This window comes from Strigops habroptila, chromosome 17 (genome assembly GCF_004027225.2).
Source record: "Strigops habroptila isolate Jane chromosome 17, bStrHab1.2.pri, whole genome shotgun sequence".
NCBI lineage: Eukaryota > Metazoa > Chordata > Aves > Psittaciformes > Psittacidae > Strigops > Strigops habroptila.
This window is the reverse complement of record NC_044293.2, coordinates 5368447-5388776: the sequence shown is the minus strand read 5'-3', so window position 1 is coordinate 5388776 and position 20330 is coordinate 5368447. Positions and strand designations below refer to the sequence as shown.

At 45.9% G+C, this 20330-nt stretch overlaps 1 protein-coding gene across 4 annotated transcripts; it reads right to left on the bottom strand.

Moving 5' to 3' along the window:
* Positions 1-1613: 1613 nt before the first annotated feature.
* Positions 1614-20175, bottom strand: NFRKB (nuclear factor related to kappaB binding protein). Of its 4 annotated transcripts, none has more exons than XM_030505563.2 (26): positions 19960-20175; positions 19290-19440; positions 18360-18561; positions 18145-18272; positions 16520-16694; positions 16238-16339; positions 15602-15675; positions 15106-15190; positions 14459-14639; positions 14160-14268; positions 13608-13734; positions 12530-12595; positions 11512-11591; positions 11384-11427; positions 10905-10965; positions 10097-10271; positions 9305-9411; positions 8755-8878; positions 8269-8348; positions 7382-7602; positions 7012-7282; positions 6586-6804; positions 5250-6035; positions 4499-4605; positions 3631-3766; positions 1614-2918 (listed from the first exon to the last, which is right to left on the bottom strand). In XM_030505563.2, the coding sequence occupies exons 2-26, from the start codon at positions 19422-19424 to the stop codon at positions 2793-2795; spliced, it is 3921 nt and encodes a 1306-aa protein (XP_030361423.1). In that variant the 5' UTR covers positions 19425-19440; positions 19960-20175; the 3' UTR covers positions 1614-2792. The 4 variants fall into 4 exon arrangements, with proteins under 4 accessions (XP_030361423.1, XP_030361424.1, XP_030361422.1 ...); XM_030505564.1 differs by having other exon boundaries at positions 19290-19491; positions 19960-20052; XM_030505562.1 differs by lacking the exon at positions 19960-20175 and having other exon boundaries at positions 19290-19803.
* Between the last annotated feature and the right edge of the window lie 155 nt (positions 20176-20330).

Below are 20330 nucleotides of genomic sequence, written 5' to 3'. Positions count from 1 at the left end.
ACTGGGTTATGAGGGCATCCTCCTAAGGTATATAAATACAGATTTCCCCCATGATTTCAATGAAACAGAGCAGCTGTTAAAACAAAGGTTAGAAAGGCTTTAAATAGCCCGTGGAAGCTTGTGTCAGAAGCAATGATTACATGATACTCTCTTGGTGGAAATAAACATCTAATCCATGGGTTTGAAGAAGTGAGGCTCTTGGATAACTAAGGAGCCTCACGCTGTGATGGAAACAGGCTGCACTTCCACTTTTTAACTGTGAAAGGTTAACAGCAATGATGCATCAGACTGAAATGCCCTTTAGTGTCAGGCTGGAGAATGGGTGATGTCAGTACAATACTGCCTCTAGGCTTTCTTCCTCTTCATGCACGCTCCCTGCAGTACTCCACAACAGCTTTCAGTCTCCAGAGCGAGAGGACATCGGAGCAAACACCACCTGCAACGCTTAAATTCAGCTTAAATACACTTAACACTCAAGCTCAGCTTAAATATTCCCTCATCCAGACACAGCATGCACCAAACAAGTAACTCAAGCCCCTCAGTGCCCTTCAGCCTGCTGTGTACTAGTTAAAGGTTACTTATTAAACACTAGAGCTCTTTACCTGTAGTAGCTTAAGGGTTATTTTTCAACCTGAGTGGAAGCAACTCATCAGAGGGTGGTAGCTGAGCCACAGAACAGGCTTTTCTTTGTGCTTGGAAGTTGGGGCTACATATATCCCATCTAATCCAGCATGGAGCCATTTGGAATAAGAAGCCCCACAGTGACTGATGCTCTTTCCCCAAAGAACACAGACTTCAAAAGCATAAGAGAACAGGCTAAAGTGAACCAGCAAAGGTTGCTCACAGGTTTACAACCAGGCTTAGCAACAGTCCTGAACTGCAGGACTCTTCCAAGCAGCAGCAGCATCTGAGATGCACTAAGCTCATGGCATTAAATACAGGTTTCTTGTTCTAAGCTTAATACTGCCAAAGCTTCCTGTGTCCAGTGACAAATTCACAGGAGGATTCACATTTAAGGGGTTTCACACTGTAGCCATCCTTCAGCACTTGATGGTAGGTTTGGACATTGATGAACTTTATTAGTTATGGACAGAAGTACCATAGTGGGATTATCTTCATTATGTTTTGAATTCAGAGGGGCTCTTTTACATATCAGGAAGTCACTTGTCATCTCTTTGATTTCTTAACTTCACAACTAAAAGGACTTAAGAACATTCTCACTTCCCTCCCAAACCACAGCCCTTCTGCTGTCTCCTTAGTTGATAGTTATATGTACAAAAAAGGTACAAAATCTGACAGATAGGCTCAGAAAACCTTTATCACTCCAAATTCTGTTCCTGAGGTGTTTGAACCATAATTCAAGTGCTTGCTTTCAAATGTTGTACTGATGTGCTCTGCTTATTCCATCCTTGCAGCCAGCTATCTCTTTCTTTACTGAAATAGCCCATTTCCTCCAACCTACCCCTGAAGTAGGTTAGATACTGTGCAGGACACAGCCCCAGCCCAGCACTGGGAGAGTGCTGAACACCAAGACTGGGTTCTTTCAATAGATCTATTCAAGAACACATAATTCAGAGCAAACCACACAGGTAAAAAAAAGACTACAAGAGAAATCAGGTTAAAAACCATCTTACAGAGAAGATGGACAATCTATTAGCCCTTGGCAAGCTCGACAACCATTGTACACAAAACCAAGCTGTACAAAACCAAAAGGAGGTGGCAGAGAGATCTGTGAGGCTTTCTGCACCTTTATTCTTCTCCTGGTCCAACACATCTTCTGATCTCATGCCAAGAAAGCTTCAAGGACATGTCAGAACAGCCACAAATTCATCTCTGGGATGTGCAAAATTCAAACAAATTTACATAGAGATAAAATTGCAAAGGTAAAAACAAAACTAAAGGCCAGGATCATGGGTTAAAATATTCCAAGTCCCAGATACTACACTCTGGGTAGAGCTGAAAGCATATGCCATACTTTTATAACCAGCTACAGTCTTTTTTGACTGAGAAAAGGGTTTATTTGTTGAAGAAAAGTAAAGGAGGATGCTTCTGGGGAACATTTTCCTTTCCACTGCATTTGCTGACAGACTTGCTCACCCCATGACTTCCTGTATCTCCTCCACTCCTCACTCCTCCCCATGGTTACTCGCTCTATTACAGCAAAAACCGTCTTGACTCTCACCCTGCCTTTGACAGAACTTTGACATGGAAGCAGGATCTGTTCAAAGGAGTTTGAGCTCAGGGATTGGGGAGAGGTACTTTAAAGGTCCATAAATAGGATGCTGAACGCATTAGGGATATACTTCCTGGCTATGTTACAAACTGGTGCCTGAGCCACCAGCCTAAGTCACCTCTATTGACTCCAGCAAAAGGAGCATCTTCTTGAGGAATCTGAAAAGCCACTGATTAACCCCTTCCAAACATATTTCCCTGGTTAAGGAAGGCCCAAGATCATGTGCTTTGTCTACAACCCACACTGCATAGAAATGCTATTCACAAAAAGCCCCTCAGATGGGAAGAGACCAAAGGAAAGGCAGATGTTCCTTAAACAATCAATGCCACCGAACTTGGCTTTATGGATCCCAACTGAACCATTTTGTTTTGTAGGTACAGCATCTCTTGCTGTGGAATTTCTACCTAGACATCAAAATGCTGACTGCAGACAGGCAACGTGACAGAATCCAGTCCCATCCCTAGCCATGGCTGTGGTTAAGTTGTCTTGGGTGCTGGGCTGGAGGGTGACAGTGGTCTCAGGGAAGCTCTTGGACAGCGATCCGTTTTCTAACCAGTGTTCATAGCTGGTCTTGGGTCTGTTTTGGAGATGGAGCTGTTGTCACAACCACAGTGGAAACTGCTTTAGTGGAGCCAGACACTGTTCCCTGCTGGAGGTGGGAGGCTGGAACTGTTTGAATCCGCACCTGTTTGAAACAGAAAGGGAAAAGCTCAACTCATGTCAAGAACAACCTGGTGACACACTGCACTCTTGTCACGCTCTGAAGCACATCATCTGCTTCTGCTGCCAGCAAACATTCACTTCAATGAACAAGATCAAGCACCAAAACACATCAAGAACACAATCTGTCACAAGGAGATCACTCCATCCACTGCTCATGGGGGATGGTGGGAAGAGATTGCAGGATTAGAGTTGAAGACCTAAAAACTAGCTGGAATAAAAACCTACATGTCAGCTGCTTTTACAAGGTTTCTAAGGAAGGCCTTGGATCCATTGGAGAGTTCACTTATCAGACTTGTTTCTAGCAGCAATCAATGAAGATTAAATCTTTGGAATTACAGAACACTTAAGTTTCCAAATACTAAGATGGATACCGAGGCAGTGATGTGGTTTCTTCAAGAAATGGTGACCCATAGAAGCCAAAGTATGTATAGAAACAATCCTTCAAGCAGTTGGGAACATCTGACAGGAGTTTTGGGTTTACTTTCATTATACTTCAAAAACCATATGTGGATGGAGAAAAGGTAAAGGAGGTGATGCACTGCACATGCTTAATGCAGACACTACTGCTGCCTACCTGTGCTTTTATGGAACCCCACATGTCAAAGTGTAAAATCCTCATGGAAATGCTAAATCCTAATAAAGCAAATACTAATCCTCAGTGCAGCTGCCATTACCTGCGTGGCCTGGCCTTGCTGCTGGAGCTGCTGGAGCTGCTGTGCAGTCAGGAAACTCACAGGCTTGTTCCCAGCGATCAGTTTTGTCCCTGCTGGCATCGTAGTCAGGATGATATTTCTTCCTAATCCACTGATGCTAAGGAAGGAGAATTTGGAATGGTTAGTGAACAGCACAGCAGATCTTTCACATTCACAAGCTGTTCTTCACTTGCTAGGAGATGGAAGTTACTTAGCTAATTTGTTAATGATTTTAAGTAGTGTTTTCCCCACAAAACTGGCCAAAAAACAAGTGACAAGTTTATCACTATTGTAATTACTTTATCACATGAATTAAACTCCAGTTCTGCACCATGCACATCACTGGGTTACTCTGATCTGACCACAGCCCTTCTGAAGGAACATAGAAATAGCCAAGCAGGAAGAATTCTGCCTTCAAATATTAGCTAAGGGAGACACGACCAGAATTCATGGAAGAATAAAGGAAAAGACTTCCATATCTGAATGCCAGAGGGATTTTCACTGAGGCAGTTCCCACTTCCCCGGTTTCTTTAGCAGAGATGGCTTCAGTTTACATGTGTTTTTAGGTATGTCACCAGGCTAACTCTTGCTCCAACACACAGAACTAATCTAATAGCTGGTTTCAAGGCAAAGATCAACTTTTCTTCAGTGTATTTGCTAGTGTATGTCTCAGGGCACCTAAACAAAGACTGTTCTCATTGCCAGACACCATATTCCTTCAGTTCTTGCAGCCAATGGACCTACTAACAGCCTGTAGGTCTATTCCACCTTCTATTCCCCAGGAACCTGCTGAACACAGACATTCCTTGGCCTATTTCTAAAGCAAAACTACCAGGTGCAAAATACTCACTTGGCCCCAAGGTTGCCCTTGATGATGGGGGCAGTCACCACGCTCTTGCCTTTCACTGGCTGGCTGATCACTGACAGAGGCACTGTTATTCGTGCTGGTAGCTTCCCCTAGAGAAGTTGAAGAACACATGAGGAGCCATGAGACATTTAGCATAGAAACTGCTCGACAACATGCAATTATTACTGCTCAATTTGCATTTTAGGAGCCCTGGGAGTAGAAACCAACAGCAGCTTTGCTGAGGGAACCTGTGCTCCATTTCAGGCTCATTGCAATTCACCTCCATCTTCACAGCCCTAAAAACCTGCAGCATCTTGGCACACAGTATTTCTCTGGAAAGGCTCATTGTATCCATGACTTTTACCCTTAGGAAGCTGTCGTAATGCTGCTTTCATGATACAATTTATGGTGCCTTCTGCTCTGGGCATTAAAATGGCATTACATGGGGAAATTGGCAAAAAGAGGTTAATATGAGTAACAAGCACTTGTAGTTCCGGCACCATTCCAAAGGAAATGATTTCGGAGGTGCAAGGCTGAGCTGCACAAGGTACAGAGGAGCAAAGTTTATTTCAGACGGAAGGGAAGACACAGCTGACTGTTTCGTGGTCATTCAGCATTTAGCTCTAATTCCAGCACCACAAAACTAGTTACAGACCCAGCCTCCACAGTGCTTTGTGGATGGGTTTTAGACCCAAACCACATTTCAGCATTGCCCTTTCTCACCCACCTCCAGGAAAAGGTTAGCATTACTTACTGCCTGGGATGTAGATACAACTGTGGTGCTGACGGGTACCTGCCGCACAGCAGTGGCTCCTGTGCCTATAGTTATGGGTGTCCCAGCAGCTCCCGAGGCCACAGCAACTGCTTTGGACACTGTGGCACTCATGGTTGGTAAGGAGACAGCTGAGGTATGGACTGTGCCAGGCACGCTTACTGCTGAGGAGGAGGGTGCTTGCTTAGTGTGAGTAGCTACAGTAATAGTCTGCCCAGCTTTTTGGGGCATCACCCCCAGCCCCTGCACGATTCTTATGGTAGCAGCTGGCTTGGCCTCGGTGGATGCCACTGTAGTGATGGCTTTGCTCTTCTGATCTGCCACGGTCATGCCCAGCGCAGGCATCAGTCGGAAAGCAGAGCTTGTTGGCTCTGCAGTCTTTAAGTCAGGAGTCACTTTAACCACTGTGCTGCCAGCTGGGCTGGAAGAAGCAGAAGTGGCCGTGCTCGTCTTGGCTGGAGAATCAGCAGCCTGGACAGGATTGGATGTCACGTGCAAGGTTGCAGAGATGCCTTTCCCACTGGTGCTGCTTCCTGCAGCTGCTGTGAAGAGGTCCTGAGTCAGTTTGACAGTGGTGACCTGAGATTTGGCCAGCGTGGCCATCATGTCCGGGGTGATGCGCAGCACAGTCTGGCCCTTGGCATCTGTGGTGATGGAGGACGGGGGGAGGCGCAACACATCCTTCCCCTGGATCCGAAAATTGGTCGCTGTGAGAGGGATGCCACTTCCAGCCTGGGCCTTCATGCCAAGTTGCCCTGTGATAGCCACCTGGAAGAGACCAGAGCAACGGCTGTAGCAAACCAGGATGCAGCCCAAGTAGAACTTCCCTATAGGATGGTGTCTGCTCCCATCTGCGCTGAAGCAGAATGATGCCAGCACTCAGGTATGCTGCTGAAAACAGTTTTGGCTGACTATCAGATGGCATTCCCAAAACCATACACAATCTGGAATACTGTGGAGCTGATTTCTTTTCCAAACAAGATGAAGGACAGATCAACATCTGAGGATGGTTAATTAAAGAACCTGCACTAACACACTGATAACACGTTATCAACATTATCCTCAGACTAAAGCCAAAACACCAGCTATTAGGAGGAAAATTAACAATATCCCAGCCAAAACCAGGACACACCTGTACTCTATACAGTACAGGCTCTAATACACCAGACCAACAACTACCTAAATCTGCATGGTAAATCAACTCATACAGCACTGTGGCTCACTACAGCTTTATCTTTTCACATCTGCTGTCACATCTGTCATGACAAACAGGAAGCAACTGGGTCTCAGAGCCCAATTCCTTGTCTCTCCCTCTCACCTGCTTGATGATATTCTGGCCAGCCACATTCTGGATGACAGTGGTGGAGGAGGTGCTTGTTGCAGAACTGCCTGGAGAGCTGGTTACTGGCTTGACAGCAGGACTGGGCGCTGCAGACAGTCCTGTCACAGTGATGCCCGTCTGTCTTGTCACGGAGCTTCCTGGTCTTTGCACCTGCACTGGGCTGGTTTGAGTTTTCACTGGGAGAGTCATCACTGCCTACAGCAAGACACACAGGCAGCCTGTGAGTGGACTAACACAATATTAACAGTCTTAATTATTCTTTATATTGTGCCTTAGCTTGCAAGTTCTATGGACTTTTTTACTGTACTGCTCACTCCAAGTGAAAACCACCACACCAAAACACTAGAAGGAGTCAAGATGAGAAGTCAGAGCTACTCACCACTTCCATGCAGCCAAACTCACCTGAGGGAGCACTTTGGTTTGTGTGGCTGTAGCTGGAACACGGATTTGAGGCACTGATGTAGGCTGCTGCTGCTGGGTTACCACTGGGGCTTGCTGGGACACGGCTGGGAGGCTGGATTGGGCAGTGACCACCCGGACCTGGGGCAGCCCTGAGGACGTGGTGTGACTGACCACCCGGGCAGGAGGTGGCTGTGGCCCAGGCTGTGAGCTCTGGGCTGTGGAAAGCAAGGTCCCGAGCTGTGGCATGGTAGGGGATGATACCAGAAGAACACTATGGGAAAGACAAAGCCAGTAGGTGAGCAAAGAAGCAGGAAATGACTGAGAAAGGAGCAGCAACATTCACAAGTGATGTACGAGACAGCAGAAATACCTTTGGCTGGGTTTTGCTGGCTCTGATGCAGCACTAGATATGCTCTTGCTAACCACAGACACTGGAGGGGGTGAAATAGGTGTTGCTGGTAATGCTGGTGCAGTCGGTGTCACGGGAGTCACAGGAGTTGGTGGCATGCTGGAGTCACTCAGGCTCAGCTGACTGGGCTCGGATGTGCTGCTGGGGACTGCTTTCACTGAGCTCTCCTTGCTGCTAGACTTCTGCAAAGAAACCATGTCCAGAGTGAAGGTCTTCACAAAAACCGGGTTTGAGTGAGCTGAGCACTTTAAGCTGAGCTCTGTATGGCTATGAATGATGCCCCAGTGCCATATCCTGACCTCACACGTCTGCCATCCTCAACTGCAGCCACAAGTGGGTTGGTGCATTTGGCTGCTCCTGTTCTCAGGGAAAAGTGCATCTCAGCTGTGACAAACGTTCATAAAGTGCAGATTTCCACCTTGGTTAATATGCCAACAGCAATTACTTTACTGATATTTGATAGCAAAACCAACAAAAAGACATCCAAACCCTGACAGCTTCAGCACAGAAAGGGGGAGAGCAGAAAATGTGTTTCACAGACTCTGCTGCAGATTAACCTCAACATGAGATCTGAAAGACCATCCCTAAAATAAGGAGCACAAATGAATTCCGTTGACCTTTCTGTTGACATCAATGAGGATAACAGTGGGAGCTGGAGGAGCAAAGCTCCCTCTTTCCCTCTTCGCTTTGTGTACTGGTGCTAGACCAACACTGACATTCATACACATAATGAATCAATAACTCGAATGTGTGATTTTCACCAGCCACTAGGGATGCAGAATTTAGGGATTAAATGAAGCCCATATCTCCTTCCCAATCCCCAAAGCATTTGTGCAAACCTGATTTACCATTTTAGCTGGAGGTTTTGGCTTCTGCTGAAGAGCCTTCTTGGCCTTTGCTGCAGCAGCTTGAGCCTGGTGGATCCGTTCTGCAAATCCAAATGAATGGTTAGAGCTCCTGGACACGAGCAAACTGATTTAAGAGAGGCCAGTTCAGAAATGTAAGTTCATCTTCAGACAAGAAACTAAACACACACAGTCATGCAATAGTGCAGAGTAAAAATATCAAGCACAGTTAGCTAAAAAAGGCTGAAAATAAGACACACAAGAACCTGTGAATGGACATACATTGTACAGAGGGTTCTATTTTACATAGAAGTACTTCAAACTGACACACTGCTCTTGAAGACTGGCTTTAAGTGCTGAAGGGCTAACATGAGCAAAGTGATAGAGAAAAAAGCTAGACTGACAGATTAGTGTCCATCATCCAGCTGAAGCAGCTCAAGAGATTTATAAACACATTCAATTCTTAAGGTATCACCAAGCCAGACTCACCAAACTCTTCCTCACTCCTGTCCCGGTGCAGGTAGATCCACAGCTTGCGTCCGATGTCGTATTTCACACAGGGATCTTTCTCGTAGTGTAATCGATCCAGAGCACCACTAACCACAGTATTAACCTGAAAGTGCAGGATTCACAGAATTATGTCCCTGCTTGGGCAAGCCAAAAGTCACAAACAGCAAAGTAAAACCTCAGTAAGCTGCTAGCAGTTCTCATCTGAGGAAGAACTGACTGAGAGTAGCAGCACAGGCTGCTGTTTGCCACCTTGGGTTAAATGGAGCTTCCACCAAAGCTGAAAGCTCTGAAAATCAGCTGTTTCTGAACTGTTTCTGATGGCACAGTGTTAATTCTGTGGCTTTTCTAGCTGGTTTTTCATCGGCCTGAGTTTGGTGCAGATTTGCAGCAGCACAGAGTAGTACATAGCGCCCTTTTCCTAATCAAAGCAGAACAAAACTCATCAAGCCTTAGCCACTGAACACTGCCTGGGTCCGTGCAGTGTTGTTAAAGGAGAATCTGTCCGAGGCCAGACATAAAACCAACTCACCTGAGCACTTGTGACATCAGGAGCTAAGAACTGGGAATTTTTCAGCAGCTCACATATTTCAGCACGAGTTCCTTCTCCATTAGGAAGACGAGCAGCAGCATCACGAACTAAAACACAAAGTCAGAGCTTAAAACTTGCAGCTGTATTCAGGTACTTCAGCAGATACATTTGGGTATTGCTTTCTTAGCCCTGCTGTCACAGTGCCCTCTTGCTCACTAACATTTAGCCCCCGTGATCCCTCAGAGGTATGAGCAGAGATTATAAAGGACCTTTTTAAAGTACATCCACTGTGCCAGCTTTGTGCTTGGAGTGGTGAACTTGGGAACTGAACCCCAGAATGACTTCACAACAGGGAAACGAAACCACCACTTGTTGTCTTCCAGTTATGTGAGCCTTGGCTTCAGCCAGCCCCATGGGCCCTCTTCTCCACTTCCCATTTTCTCTCAGATCAACAGCAGCATACAGATGCTTTCTTTTCTAGTTATTCCTGCTCCCAGCACTTCACAGAATCATTGAATGGTTTGGGTTGGAAAGGACCTTAAGATCATTCAGTTCCAACCCCCTGCCATGGGCAGGGACACCTCACACTAGACCATGTCACCCAAGGCTCTTGCCTCACCACTCTCACAGTGAAGAACCTCATCACCTCTATTCCACGTGATTTATTTCTTCCTCCCTTGTGTCCCAGTCTGCCCACTGTTTCTCTTTATAATACGGATTCCTAAACTCATTCTGGGGGGAGTCAAGGAGCCTCTCTCATTTTTAAACACCTTTTCCTGGCCATCACCTTACCAAGGGACAAGATGGTGACATATGCTGGTCGGTCTGAGCGCAGGAGGGAATGCTCTCGGGCTTTGTTTAAGGAGGTTTCCTTGTCAAACACCCCCTTCACAGGACCAACAACTGACTCAAAGCCATGCATGCGGAAGGTGAAAGCTTTGTGGGGCTGGCTGTAACGGTAACGCTCCTGTGTTTGGGAACAAGAGGACTGAATTTAGCAGGAAACATAAAGAGCAAAGTCTTAAAGCTTCTGCCACATTTCTATTTAAGTTGTTACCATTCTCTAGAGAAAGCTTTTTTAAAAGTTAAAGGCTCAAACACTACTGTATAAGCTTATTGTGGATCACAGACTACTTCAAGGAGAAGGTAAAGCACCACCTAACCAAAGTGTGCAGGTGCAATACATGTGGTTCACTGTTAAGCAGCTGCACAGACTGGAGAGGTGCCAGAGATACACCTTCTGCCCAGCAAACACCCTTTCCCCAGCAACAACAAGCCCTTTCTTCCTCCTGGAATGCGGTAAAAGAGATTTCCAAGGTTTTTCCAACTTGCATCTACTAAGATATAGAACATAAATAAGTGCATGGGTGCACTTATGGCCACTTGTCTTCTGCTTGTACTCCTAAGTGCTCAATAGTTCTAGGCACAAGCCATCCTCATATGCTGGGAGACAGAATAGGAGATAGAAAGGTTCAAGACAGAAGAAACTCTGCATTAACAAAGTTTGTGTAGAGTATAAAACTGCCATCCCATACAACTTCTCTTCAGTGGCCAGTTGTTTCAACATGTGCATTTAAAATTAAGAGGATTCTCTTCTTACCTGCTCCTGAAACACACGTTTCTCCTCTCCAGTGCTAGGTCGGACTACGTAGTCAGTCCTTCTGAAACAAAGGTCACCATCAGTTCTGAGCAACAACAGTCCCAAAGAACATCCCAAAGGATTAGTCACCTCATGCTTTCTGCAAATCCTTCTGACCACTTTCTGAAAGCACTGATGATAATATAAATCAGAGATCTTAAAATATGCTCTAGGCACCACCTGAAGGTGAGCCAGGACTGGAAATACTCTCCTCATCAGGACATAAGTTAGATTACAGGCTTGATCTGATAATATCTGCAAACTTGGAGAAAACCAGTTGATTTTGTGAAGTTACTGCATTTATAACATCACACTATCAAGTTCCCTCCTGCCCCATGATGTGAAATCACTTCAAGCAACCAGCCCTTCAGATCCAGAGGAGCAAGGACCAAACTTCACAGCTGCACTGCAAAAGCTGCCAAGCAGTATTAGTTACTTACACTCTGGGAATTGGCATGGTGGCATCTGAGCTGTCTTCATTTTCCTATCAGAAAGCAGAGAAATGTCAGTGTTGGCTATAGCCCTGTCAGGTTTTGTGCTGGGGAAGATGATAATGTTTCTGACTCACTTTGAAAAAAGTCTGGTCTTTGGTCTCCAACCAGAGCTGAAACAGTGCTGCCAACTCCTTCTCATGATCTTGGCATGTACCTAGTCCAAGAAATCAGGGAAAATGGGAAACATAAGTCCTTTATTTGTTATGAAGCTGGTTGCTTGTACTTCCCAAGCCACCTCCTACTGCCTTCCCCCCTCTATGTATCACCAGTCACAAGGCATGTCCCACACCACAGATGCTCCAATTTCAATACTTGAAGACATCCAGGGCTTAGGAAGGTGCTAAAACCCTGTTACTCTCCTGTGTTGGTACAAAGGACCCTGCTCCAACTCCTTGCATAGTGGGCAAGACACTGTTGGAACCACAGCCACCTAATACTTGCAGATGGTTCCTGCTCTCCAAAGTAATTCCAGTCACTGAGTCCAAGAGCAGAAATACATTTCTACATAACCTCCACCAAAAACTGTGAAAGGGACCAGAGGAATTGCTTCCTGGCTCCAAATCTCTGCCAGTTTAAGCCTATGGATATGATTACTAGAATTGTTATAGTTAAGAATGGAAAACTCTGCTAGTAGCTAAATGAACAAACATAACCACAAGCCATCTGTAATTCAGTCAGTACAAGCCTGGGCACATTGATTAGCAATTTGCTCTTTAGTTTCTGCTTTTAAGAAGGGGAACAGTATCAGTTTGCTCCACAGAGAAGCTTAATTCATTTGTAAGGATTAATGATTACTCTGAACAACCAGAAGGTATGCTCTACAGAAGGAAAACATGAAGGTGTTCAGATTTGAAGGGTGTTACTGTTAGGTCAGCAACACAAAGAAAAACAGCCCAGTGCCTTTGCTCACTATTCTCTGTCTGCTGCTCATACTAATGCCTTGAGAAAACCTCAAATCCAAAACACATCTTTGCCCAGCTAAAGGAAAAGATCCAATCAATGAACTAACAGATCTGTCTGCAAAGTAAAGTCCTGGAGAAAACAACAAGCCTTTACTAGAGCTGAAATCACAGAAGAACATAAAATACTCACCAAGCAGTTTCCACTGCTGAGTTTTCTCCTTGAATTCTACATAAGGGGAGAAGCTGGAAGGAACATCTGCAATGAAAAGTGCCTGTGTCAGAGACATCATACTATCTTCCAACCCCCCTAGACCCTACTGGTGCAGTGTAAGCTGTTGAGTTAGACTCATAATGACACATAAAGCACTTCAAGTGAAGGGCAGCTCTACATTTATACTTGTCCAAAGGGGAGGTAAACATCTCACAGTAACAGTGCAAGCACAAGAAAAGGACAGAACAGGATAATGACCCTTTCATTGAGATCCTGTTTATGCTGTGAGACACCAGTCACGGTACGGTGACTATTCCTGGGCTCATGGGAAGTGAACTCAGGATTTAGAGTATTCACCAGTGTTACAGAGAACATCAAATACTCCTGCTGCAAAGGCCACTACAATCTACACTGTCTGTCCTTTTAAAACTCCCCACTAAGCAAATGAGAACCACAGAATAATTTAGCTTGAAAGGAACGTCTGCAGCCTGAGCCCCAGGTCAAAGCCTGTTTCCAGGGGGTTGCTCGAGGCATCATCTAGTTTCTGTTTTACCATCTCCAAAGACAACCACATCTTTGCACTGGGAAGAAACTAATTTCTTCCTGTTTCAAAGCTCCCCCCTGAAGTGTGTGATCTGAGCAGGATAAACTGTCCAGAGGCACCTTCACACACATTTTTGCATACTCAGGAATCAAGCTGGGTCTTATCTACTATCCACACACAAAACAAGCCTACCACAAGCAAGAAATATCAGCCATGAAGCCTACCAGAGAAACACTGTCAACAATACAATGATTCATTGTTGTGATGAATTAAATGTTGATTTGAGCTGGCACAGGTTGCCTGAAGAAGCAGTAAATGCCTCATCCCTGGCAGTTGGATGGGGCTTGGAGCAACCTGGTCTAGTGTGAGGTGTCCCTGGCCACGGCAGGGGGTTGGAACGGGATGATCTTAAGGTCCTTTCCACCCCAAAGCATTCTATGATTCTATAATATAACCAGCTCTGATTAGAACTGAGGTACAAGCACCATGAGTGTTTTTAGCAGCCATTCTCACCTCTGCTGTCACCTGTCAAGTACTGCAAGGCGGGTAACACCAGTTCAGACCAGTTAGGGGCAAAGGAGAACCAGTTATTTAGTGCGCTGGCAGGAGAAGATTGCCAATCTAAGACTTTATCTTCAAGCTGAAGAGAAAAAGAAATACTCTATTGAAGATCTCACACTTTGTGGCTGTCTCAATACAAAACAAAAGAGCTACACACAGCCAGGGGACAAAAACATTTTTAGGTATGAAAATAATCACCTTTTCCAAGTAACCATCACAAGGTATTTTGGACAACAGACAGCACAAAGGGGAAGAAACTTCCCCACCATCTCTGCCCTTCATATACAGAACGTATCTAACGAACAGGTATGGAAAGACTTCTAGATTCAACTGACTAAATTTATGTTCACACCAGGATGTGGTGTGCACTCCCAAAGGGTTTCATCTCTTTAGTAGGTAACCTACATCTTAATGTGGGACAGCTCTGGAGAAGAATCACCATTACACAGCCATAAACCCCTCCATCCCCTGCAAAGGTTCCTAGGTAAGTGGGTGGTTCCTTACGACAGAAAGAGTAGCAGGTCCTTCCAGGTACAGTATCTCCAAAAGAAGGGAAAAGAAGTTGGAAGAGATTTCATTTATTCCAAGGCATGGCTTCATCTCTTCAAGAGGTCTGAGAATGAAAGAGAGCACAAGCAGAGTGAGTTCCCCAAGTAAATATTCACCTTCATATACAGAGATAAAAACTACACATTTCACAAGCTACACAAAACCAAACCCTACAGAAGTCCCACAGAAAACTGAGCTCCAACATCTGCTGCTCTCTCCACCCTCAGGCTCTCAGGGCCCTCTGAAGCACTTACTCCTCTTTGACAGATGACAAGGGGATGGGGGAAGGATCCTGAGACATTGATGGGATCCCATCTGTGTTGCTAAGAGAGTCAGCCAAATCTTCCACCTCGGATTTAATCATCTTCAGCTTTTTTTTCTTCTTATCATCCTTTTCCTTTACCTTTTTCTTGAGGGTTGCAAGGTCAAATAAAGCTTTAGATATAAAAGGTAAGAAGGATTAATGATAAAGCTTCTTAGCATATTTCAATGAGAGTCATAAACTATATATTTAAACATACATTCAGAAATGTAGGTAGTGTGCACCCATTCACACATCATTTACTCCACCTTCCCAATCATTTCCATGAATCTTTCCACGAAACTCCAATGCACTCTGATTTAATAGACAACCTTTAGTTTTTATACGAAATTAGAAAGGCAAAGGAGCTGCTGAGAGCAGAGATACAAATTAACTGTCATCAATTAGCTGAATGCACCTTCAGTGGGAACTGCAGTTGGCTGTGAGCTACTGAAATGGAACAACTCACAACCCCAGCATGGTCAGCAGCTCTGTGAAGAGCAAAAGGATACAACAATCCATCAAGACTAGATCCCTGCTGAGCTTTTCCAACACACAGGGTACCCTGTGGTGCACAATTCTGGTGCCCAAGGCACTGACCTGCTAAGGAACCTTTCCTGCCAGCATTCACTCGAGTCATGATGTCCTCAAGAGTCACGTCTGTCGTAACTAGATCAGGGTGGTCCTGCACAGGACAACGGGATAGAAATGAAAACTGGGAAAGGACAAAGTGTGAAGCTAAGAGTATAGAAGATAACCCAAGTTCTGAAGTGCCCCAAAGTTAGCTGGGATCAGCTTATGAAGTTAGTTACTGTAGTAAAAGTTAGGCAGGCTTCTAATCCTGAAATCCAACATTTTGTCTCTCCAAAACACCCAGCTAAAATGACAAAATCCCTCTAAGCAGATAAGCATAACCAGGATTTGCATATATATACAATGACACCTAAATACAGGTTACAATAAAGGGCTGAAGGATGCACCCCAAAGAAGTAGCAGTCATTTTTGCCACCCACAAGTACCCTGAGCTCTGTGGCTAAGAGATAGAAGACTAAGAGGTAAAATGCAGTCCCACTCCCCCAACTTCATAGCATCTTACAGGGTGACGTTTTCGTTTCTCATGGTGCCTCTTCAGCATCATCTTCACATCACTCTCCCCAATTTCTATCTTGTCTGCCAGGAAAAAAGAGTCAGAGGTTATTTGCACAGTGAAAGAGACTTCTTAAAATGCCATTTTCTGGCCATTCCCACTTCAAACAATCCTCACATTCCAATGATAAAATCTTCCTTACTCAAATTTCTTTTAATCAACCAGTTTATTTCCATACTTTCTTCCTTGCTTCCTCTGATTTCATTGCAGATGCAAATATGGAAGTGAAAAGAAGCGAGAACCAGCTGTGCCACATGAAGGGTTTGCAGACTTGATTACAGTAACCTTGATCATAGTAACACATACACCCAGATATTTCAAACCAGACGATGCTAATGCCTCAAACATTAAAGGCAACATGTAACAGAGAAATCAGTAGCATTATACAAAATGTAGCCTTCCAAGGAGAAAAAGATTAAATAGGAAGAGCCAACAAGGTTAAACTGGAAAAGCCATCTCCTTTGGACACTAAAAACGAAGCACTACAAGATTTCCCATCAAACCACTGATTTTCAGACTGATTCTTGCAGACTCTCAAAGTCAGTTTCACCCCTAAATCTGTATCAACCCTAGTTTGGTTCTCACCTGCTGTTTTCATGTCCAAGGTTGACAATGTGGGGATCACTCTCAGGGGAACTGGTGGACTTGGGCAACGTGATGGAGAACTTGGAGGCCAGGAGCTTAGATCTAAACCAGAGAAATTAATTTACCTCTGCAATTCCTAACACCAATCTACATTAATCCTGCTATCACAGCCAATAAAACTGGAGTCCAGTTTCCATCCTTCTATCAAAGACATTGTCCCCACATCAAAATTTGTCTTTCTCCCTTCACACCTCCAGTCTCTAGCTCAATCCAGGGCATTACCTTCTTCATCAGAAGACAAGGTGGTATCTCCACACTCCTCTTTCACTTCCCTCAGAATCTTCAAGTAGCGCCGATGTGTCCGTCTGTCCCGTTCTTCTGAGTCATAGGTGGGTGAGAAATGCTTTCTCCTCATGGTCATCTCAGGGCCTCCTTTCCTGGCCAATTCCAGCAAGTACTGGAAGATGAGATACGTGTGATGTTAGTTGCCTCAGCCACAGTGTTGTAATCCACAACAGATAAGCTCAACTCCTGCTTTCAGCAAGTTTAACGTGTGTGGCAAGCACCTCAGTTCTTTATGAGGTAGCCCTCAAGAAGTATCAGCATCTGCCACACACTCGATTTCAAGACCAGCATTTTAGACCAATATTAAAAGGAGGAAAAAGCAAGGTGAAATTCCCACACCTTCCTCTGCACACACGGCAATACCTCCCTGTCACTGTACCTGGACTGCTCAGAAGAACCTAATCATAGCTCCGAAATCCAGCTTTTGCAGCTTCCACGTCAAATACATAACACAGACATGGAATACTGTCTCTTTTGAAGAAAACACTTTACCCCTTATGGCTACAGAGGAAATAACTTTGCCCAGAGAAGCTGTGGCTGCCCCATCCCTGGCAGTGTTCAAGGCCAGGTTGGACACAGGGGCTTGGAGCAACCTGCTCTAGTGGAAGGTGTCCCTGCCAGAACTGGCAGGGTTTAAGGTCCCTTCCAACCCAAACCATTCTGTGATTCTATGAACTTCCCACATAGTTCCATATTCTTTTTTCCACATCACTGTGGGGTGTTTTGGAAAGAGAGACGTTCCTCCTCATCCACACACCCTGCATGCTTCAATGTCTAAGTGTAAAGAAACGATGTGGGCAAGTATTTACAATGAACACATTTCAGTCAGCAGTTAGCAGAGAACAGTATTCACAGAGGAAGATTTGATCAGGGATTTACGGGCATCAGAATCAGGGGTTTGTATCTATTCTATATCAGTACCCAGCAAAGCTGGGAAATTCATACAAGTACATATTGGGCAACCTCACTTGTTTCAGAATGACAAACAGTAGAAAACAAAGGCAGAATGACTTGTTAATAGGACAAGGTGTAAAGGGGCAAATGCAGGACACAGGAGACAAAGTGGGCATGGAAAAAAGATGCTATACACAACCAAGAGCTATGAGAGTTTCAAACCCTGAAATCTGCAAACATAACAACAATTCTGGTATTCTCCTAAGGACCACAGGAAAAAAAGCAGAAAGAAAAGACCTCTGAGAATTGTGAATGCACAAATACCAGGACATTTTGTTGTGAAGCCAACGTATCTGTTGCCAAACACAAGAAAGCACAGAATCCCAAACTGGTTTGGGTTGGAAGGGACCTTAAAGCAACGGGCAGGGACACCTTCCACTAGAGCAGGTTGCTCCAAGCCCCTGTGTCCAACCTGGCCTTGAACACTGCCAGGGATGGGGCAGCCACAGCTTCTCTGGGCACCCTGTGCCAGCGCCTCAGCACCCTCACAGGGAAGAGCTTCTGCCTCAGAGCTCATCTCACCCTCATAGTAAAGGGCTTCCTAATATCTAATCGAAATCTCTCCTCTTTCAGTTTAAACTTCCAGTTTAAGCAGCGATGACACTCACGTTGCGGGAAGCGAGGATCTGCTTGAGCAGTCGGTAGAAGTACTGCTGCTGAGAGCTCAGGTACCGCTTGTACTGCGACTTGAAACAGAGCTGCCGGTACTTCACCACTTCAGGATTGAAGTGTCCATCTGGAAGAGGTAAAAAGCACTTGAGTTCCTTGCCGCTAGCTGAGGAATTAACCCTGGCAGCACACAGTGTTTCTTACGCTCACTGACCACGGAAAAGCTTCTGGGCGATGTGCAGCGGGTTCCCGAAGCGGAAGTTTTCGCCGCTGAACAACGCGGTGATGAGCTTGTTCTGATGCTCCCGGTTGTTTTCGGGGAAGTGAGGGAGGAATTTCTTCAGGTGCTCTTGCTGAGCATCTGTCAGCACCTCCTGCCACGTAGACAAGCTGACAACTTCAAAGAAGATCTCGGGCTAAAAAAGGCCAAAAATAAGAGTGAAGAAAATGAGTCAATGTCCTGGACAATTCTTTAGCCCTTAAGGCTTTCTGTGGTGAAATAACAGAAGTCACGACAGTCTCACCAAATGCAGAATACAACAGGCATGAAGAGGAAAGGTAAGGAAATTAATGATACTAATAGCAACAAGACAGTAAACTCAAAACCAACAGTACTTTCTCAGAGGCAATTTAACAATTAACTAGAAAAAGAACGTATCAGACTAGTTTTAAAAAACAATTTTCATACAATCAGAATCCCAGACTGGTTTGGACTGGAAGGGACCTTAAAGCTCATCCAGCTCCAACCCCCTGCCACGGGCAGGGACACCTTCCACTAGAGCAGGTTGCTCCAAGCCCCTGTGTCCAACCTGGCCTTGAACACTGCCAGGGATGGGGCAGCCACAGCTTCTCTGGGTACCCTCTGCCAGCGCCTCAGCATCCTCACAGGGAAGAATTTCTAGCTTATATTTAACCCAAACTTCCCCTGTTTCAGTTTGAACCCATCACCCCTTATCCTGTCGCTACAGTCCCTGATGCAGTCCCTCTCTGCATCCTTGTAGCCCCCTCCAGATACAGCAAGGCTGAAGTTCCTTTCCAGGACAGTCAGAAACATCCTTCCCATTTGCTCTAAGCCCCACAAGAGAGAATTAACCCTGCTGCTCATCAAGGCTCTGTGCAGATAAAGCACCTCAGCACTACTCACATCCTCCAGAAGGTCCTCAGGCAGGCTGACCCTGGTGGTCCCCAGCATGCAGTCCTCCATGATGCGGGTCCTGTTTCCATCCCCGCAGGGTCCCAGCTCCAGGGGGTCCGTCAGCATGTGATCCAGGGAGTCCATGCTTCACCCTCGCCTCCTGAACAACGGCGGCGAGACCCTCAACAACCCGAAATCCCAACCCAGACACCTTCCGGGTGAGGAATGGTGGAGAAAGTGCTTGTTTAAAAGCAAGCCACAGAACTGGGTGTTAAGTAAGACATTATAAATTGAATTTAACTGTTCAATTGCAATACCAGCCGTGCCAACAGAGCTTGAGACATGCCCTGGGACAGGCAGACTGGGAAGTAGAGGTGACCCCTTTCACTTTGCTTCCCACCTTCAAGCTGTTGTCAACAGAGCTAAAGAACAGGAAAATAATAGACCTAAAACCTGAAAGCTGTTGCCAAGAGAGGTAAATAATAGGAAAACAGTATACTAAAGCCTAAAAGCCATTTTAATGTGCAAACCCGACTTCTCCAGCGTTGAACTTGCACCCCTGCGCCCCGTCCCCCCCAAGCCCCAGCTGACACAGCCGCGCGAACCACATTAATAGACATAAAATCCATTAAACGCTGAAAACAGGGTCGAGAACCGCACAAAACAGCTCATTCCATACCCGCTACGCCAGCTCCGGGCGCGACTCTCACAGCACCAACACCGCGGACACCCCCCGCCGGGCCCGGAGCGCCGCGGCCGGCTGCGGGAGAGCGGGCGGAGGCGCCGGAGCTCCCCGGCCCGGCCCGGGCAAGCGAAGGGGCGGCCCCGGCCCCGGCTCCCCCCGGCCCCGGCCCGGCTCCCCTCACCGACCGTTGTGGCGGGGGGGGGGAGCCGCCTCACGCGGCGGAAGGCGGAAGGTCAGGGCGCATGCGCGATGTCTTTCCCGCCGCCGCGCCTGCGCGCGCCCCGCTTCCTCCTTGTCGGGACAAAGCGCGTCGCGACACGTAAAAGTCCCGTCCCGTCCCCCCCCCCAAGTGAACAGTCGTGATG

Bases quoted from the DNA above. Each gene is read 5' to 3' on its own strand.
- NFRKB (XM_030505563.2), bottom strand. From the start codon at position 19,424: ATGGACTCCCTGGATCACATGCTGACGGACCCCCTGGAGCTGGGACCC. The intron at 18,273-18,359 runs GTCAGTGAGCGT...TACCTCTTCCAG, and splicing joins CGCCCAGAAGCTTTTCCGTG to ATGGACACTTCAATCCTGAA. The intron at 6,805-7,011 runs GTGAGTTTGGCT...GTCTTGCTGTAG, and splicing joins AAACCAAAGTGCTCCCTCAG to GCAGTGATGACTCTCCCAGT.